Below are 6,000 nucleotides of genomic sequence, written 5' to 3'. Positions count from 1 at the left end.
AATAATCGACAAAACATCCAAGGGGAGAATGAGTACGTTAGTGATGAAAACGCAGAAGGATGTTCTATGATGTAAACCTATTTAGTTGCTAATTAACTACTTAGTAACATTTGTTTCTCTTTATATTTTGTTGATTTCATAGAATATTTTTCGATTTTTATTTTTAATGAGATAATAAGTGAATTTATAAAGAGGATATTCTACGTTCCAAATATAAAGAAATAATATAATTTTGAAAATAATAATAAAAATAATTTTTGCATATTTATATTTTTATATACGAAATTAAAAATAGTCAACAAAATATATAAATTATTGATTTTATTCTTTGAATAACTAAGAAACTTCTTTTAGAATTTGATTATAAAATATTTTTGAGTTATTTTTAAGTGATTATTTTATATGAGTTTGCAAATCCATATGAAAATAAATAGAATTTAAGACTAATATGTAGGAATTTTAAATGGATTTTAAATAATTATAATATGCACACAAAAAAAGAGGAAAAAAAGAATTTGATATCTACTACGACTTTTATAAAACTTAATAAAAATATATTTTTGTCAAATATATTAATATAATCAGACTCGTAGAAACTTGTAAATTATATTTAGATGCATAAAATTTGTAAATAATATGGAATATTATTAAAGGAAATAATGTTTTTTAAATATAAAATAAATTAGTTTGTTAGAATTAAATGGTTATAATAGAATTAGGGTTGACTCTATATTATTATCAATTTCACATGCCCGCATAGAGTTAGAGTTAGAGGTTAGGGTTGCTGTCATGATAACCTTATATTTATAGTAAGTAGATATGTTGTGATCTGAAAAGATATGCCATGTAAGAATTATTGTCTTATCAAAAATATAATTATCAATATTTTTTCTACAAATTTTTTAGTTAAATACAAGTATAAAATAAAAGAATGGTATGCCCAACATGAGCACACACTAGAAATATGTGATTGATTTTATTAAATGGTGATATTTGATTTGATATTTGATAATATTTTTCCTTGTCATTATATTGATGACATATTTTTTTTATTGTGATTATATATTATTATTTAAGATAATTTGTTGTAAATATGATATAAAATATAATAGATTAATATTCCAACACTAATAGTTTAAAACTATTTTAGACATGCATCCAATCAAATCAATTTGCACTATCACTTTTTTGGTAAACTTTAAAAATAACTCAATAAATATATATTTACAGAAATTTGATTAGATGCAATTGAAAAAAATACTTTGAGAATATTGATGTCTAGATACAAATCAATAATATATGACAAATCAATTATCATCATGATTTTTATTATATTTACAATACAATTCCTGATTGGTTGAATAAGAGCAAATTGGTATATTTTGTTTCCTTTAAAAGGATATTTACTTTTTCACTATAAATTGCTTTAATACAAAGAGAATGATGTGAAAACCTAAAGAAATAGAAACTTGGGATAAAAAAGTGAGTGACAAAATTGTTTGGCTCATCAAAAGCTTTCATCTCTACTTATTCTTCCTTTTGTAAGTTTTTTTTTCTTTCTTTTTATGCTTATAAATAACATGGTTTGTAGTTAGTTTGTTATAAGTTTGTATGCAAAGATGCTTTAGTTTTAAAATGTCAAATAAGACAATTTTGTATATTTTTTTCCTATTCGTTAAATAATCTTTTGTATTTTATATTTTTCTTTAGAATTATTAATTATATAGAATTTTGTGTAACATCTTTTATTTACTTATCTTGTTAAAAGTTGTTATATGTATTGATGGATAATTTAAAAATTTTGACATCAAGCTTAAAGAAGAACTCTGATGGATGGAAGAGGAAAGAAGAAATCTTTATTCGGAAAAATAAAGCGAATATGTTCAAAAAAAGGTGGAAAAAAGAAAGAGAGAACAGGGGACGAGATAGAGCAAAGGTGGGATGAGATGGAGCATGAGATGAACGAGATGGAGCAAGAGCTGAATGAGATGGAACAATCTTCAGAGCAATCGTCGGAGAAATCTTCAGAGCATATAGAGGAGGAAGAGGAGGAGAAGGAGGTAGAACCAATACCTTCATCTAACTCTACACAACATTATTATTATCCTCCACAAACTCAACAAGTAATTCAAGGAAATACACAACCGTGGTACCCTTCATACTCTTCGCAATATAGTGGGAACTATTCACAATTTAGTGATGGAAATACACAACCATGGTACCCTCCACACTCTTCCCAATATAGTGGGAACCCTTCACAATATAGTGATGGAAATACACAACCATGGAACCCCTCATACTCCTCACAATATTATGGGAACCCTTCATACTCTTCACAATATAGTGATGGAAATACACAACCATGGAACCCTTCATACTCCAATTCACGTGATGGAAATGCACAACATGGATATGCAGAGAACACCTCGTCATATTCTTCACACTTCAGCGGTGGAGATACACACCCAAGTAACTCTTCCTATTCTTCAGAGTATCCTCAACCAAACTATTATCCTAATAATCGACAAAACATCCAAGGGGAGAATGAGTACGTTAGTGATGAAAACGCAGAACGATGTTCTATGATGTAAACCTATTTAGTTGCTAATTAACTACTTAGTAACATTTGTTTCTCTTTATATTTTGTAGATTTCATAGAATATTTTTCGATTTTTATTTTTAATGAGATAATAAGTGAATTTATAAAGAGGATATTCTACGTTCCAAATATAAAGAAATAATATAATTTTGAAAATAATAATAATAATAATTTTTGCATATTTATATTTTTATATACGAAATTAAAAATAGTCAACAAAATATATAAATTATTGATTTTATTCTTTGAATAACTAAGAAACTTCTTTTAGAATTTGATTATAAAATATTTTTGAGTTATTTTTAAGTGATTATTTTATATGAGTTTGCAAATCCATATGAAAATAAATAGAATTTAAGACTAATATGTAGAAATTTTAAATGGATTTTAAATAATTATAATATGCACACAAAAAAAAGAGGAAAAAAAGAATTAGATATCTACTACGACTTTTATAAAACTTAATAAAAATATATTTTTGTCAAATATATTAATATAATTAGACTCGTAGAAACTTGTAAATTATATTTAGATGCATAAAATTTGTAAATAATATGGAATATTATTAAAGGAAATAATGTTTTTTAAATATAAAATAAATTAGTTTGTTAGAATTAAATGGTTATAATAGAATTAGGGTTGACTCTATATTATTATCAATTTCACATGCCCGCATAGAGTTAGAGTTAGAGGTTAGGGTTGCTGTCATGATAACCTTATATTTATAGTAAGTAGATATGTTGTGATATGAAAAGATATGCCATGTAAGAATTATTGTCTTATCAAAAATATAATTATCAACATTTTTTCTACAAATTTTTTAGTTAAATACAAGTATAAAATAAAAGAATGGTATGCCCAACATGAGCACACACTAGAAATATGTGATTGATTTTATTAAATGGTGATATTTGATTTGATATTTGATAATATTTTTCCTTGTCATTATATTGATGACATATTTTTTTTATTGTGATTATATATTATTATTTAAGATAATTTGTTGTAAATATGATATAAAATATAATAGATTAATATTCCAACACTAATAGTTTAAAACTGTTTTAGACATGCATCCAATCAAATCAATTTGCACTATCACTTTTTTGGTAAACTTTAAAAATAACTCAATAAATATATATTTACAGAAATTTGATTAGATGCAATTGAAAAAAATACTTTGAGAATATTGATGTCTAGATACAAATCAATAATATATGACAAATCAATTATCATCATGATTTTTATTATATTTACAATACAATTCCTGATTGGTTGAATAAGAGCAAATTGGTATATTTTGTTTCCTTTAAAAGGATATTTACTTTTTCACTATAAATTGCTTTAATACAAAGAGAATGATGTGAAAACCTAAAGAAATAGAAACTTGGGATAAAAAAGTGAGTGACAAAATTGTTTGGCTCATCAAAAGCTTTCATCTCTACATATTCTTCCTTTTGTAATTTTTTTTTCTTTCTTTTTATGCTTATAAATAACATGGTTTGTAGTTAGTTTGTTATAAGTTTGTATGCAAAGATGCTTTAGTTTTAAAATGTCAAATAAGACAATTTTGTATATTTTTTTCCTATTCGTTAAATAATCTTTTGTATTTTATATTTTTCTTTAGAATTATTAATTATATAGAATTTTGTGTAACATCTTTTGTTTACTTATCTTGTTAAAAGTTGTTATATGTATTGATGGATAATTTAAATTATGACATCCAGCTTAAAGAAGAACTCTGATGGATGGAAGAGGAAAGAAGAAATCTTTATTCGGAAAAATAAAGCGAATACGTTCAAAAAAAGGTGGAAAAAAGAAAGAGAGAACATGGGACGAGATAGAGCAAAGGTGGGATGAGATGGAGCATGAGATGAACGAGATGGAGCAAGAGCTGAATGAGATGGAACAATCTTCAGAGCATATAGAGGAGGAAGAGGAGGAGAAGGAGGTAGAACCAATACCTTCATCTAACTCTACACAACATTATTATTATCCTCCACAAACTCAATAAGTAATTCAAGGAAATACACAACCGTGGTACCCTTCATACTCTTCGCAATATAGTGGGAACTATTCACAATTTAGTGATGGAAATACACAACCATGGTACCCTTCACACTCTTCCCAATATAGTGGGAACCCTTCACAATATAGTGATGGAAATACACAACCATGGAACCCCTCATACTCCTCACAATATTATGGGAACCCTTCATACTCTTCACAATATAGTGATGGAAATACACAACCATGGAACCCTTCATACTCCAATTCACGTGATGGAAATGCACAACATGGATATGCAGAGAACACCTCGTCATATTCTTCACACTTCAGCGGTGGAGATACACACCCAAGTAACTCTTCCTATTCTTCAGAGTATCCTCAATGTAATACCTGGTATTATATTTATTCAGTTACTAATTCTAAATTAAATGGAGATGAGTAATAGATAATTATAATACACATTCTTACTAATAGGCTTATCACTTAAACCATGTCAATTAGTGAGAATGAGGGTATTATGGACATTTTCCCACTTAAATGAGAATTAGGGTGTGTTTGGCTTTTATGTTGCTAATCTTATTGAAGCAAAACCAGAATTAGTTTTTGTGAAGAGAGAAGAAGAGAACGTGGGAAGAGAGGAAGAGGAGAAAAGGTCTCAAACTTGGTACAAGCTCACCTCCTTGCATGCACCAGATTCTGTTCTGATCCTTATTTCTATCATCATCTTGTTTCAGCATCTCCATCATCATCCTTTGATTCTTCTCTAAGGTGAGTCCTTAGATAGAAAACATGGGTTGCATGTTGGGATTCTATTTGGGGTTTAGGGATTGTGTGATCAATCTTGAATTAATGGTACTGATCATGTTATATCTGCTTATATCCTTATTGGTTGATGTTTCTGAACCTGATGCATGTCTTTAATTCGTGGGAATTTGGTTAGCAATGTAAGGGATTAATTTAGAAGCACTTTTTGGGACTGGTATAGATTCAGGAAATGCAGAAAAATGGTTCTGGTTCAGTGTAACCGGTTACGGGTTTTGGTGTAACCGGTTACGCTGTTGAAAAACTGAGAATCTGGGCTTTTTGCGTGACCGTAACCGGTTACGGTTCCTGGTGTAACCGGTTACACTGGGCGCAGAAGCAAAAATTCAGAAACTTGGGAAATTCATATCTCCCACCTCGTACGTCCGATTGACGCGCACCATATACCGTTAGAAAGCTAGTTAGATGTAGTATCTAGGAAAATTAGCTTTGGCGTAAAAATGATATTTTTCGATATATCTGACGTACCTTCTGTTATGTGCGACATTGATAACATGTGAAGCGTATGTATTTGGGACTGAATTTTCTCCTTTATTCTTGATGGCTGTATTATTGCTGCATATATGTTG

General features: G+C 28.3%; 1 protein-coding gene across 1 annotated transcript; it reads left to right on the top strand.

Moving 5' to 3' along the window:
* Window positions 1-1,829: 1,829 nt before the first annotated feature.
* LOC131631915 (uncharacterized) lies at window positions 1,830-2,591 on the top strand. Its single transcript, XM_058902674.1, has one exon. It carries the CDS (start codon window positions 1,830-1,832, stop codon window positions 2,589-2,591), a length of 762 nt encoding a protein of 253 aa, XP_058758657.1.
* Window positions 2,592-6,000: the final 3,409 nt, after the last annotated feature.

This window comes from Vicia villosa, unplaced genomic scaffold (assembly GCF_029867415.1).
Source record: "Vicia villosa cultivar HV-30 ecotype Madison, WI unplaced genomic scaffold, Vvil1.0 ctg.000881F_1_1, whole genome shotgun sequence".
Classification (NCBI taxonomy): Eukaryota; Viridiplantae; Streptophyta; class Magnoliopsida; order Fabales; family Fabaceae; genus Vicia; species Vicia villosa.
This window is presented reverse-complemented; position numbering and strand designations above follow the sequence as displayed.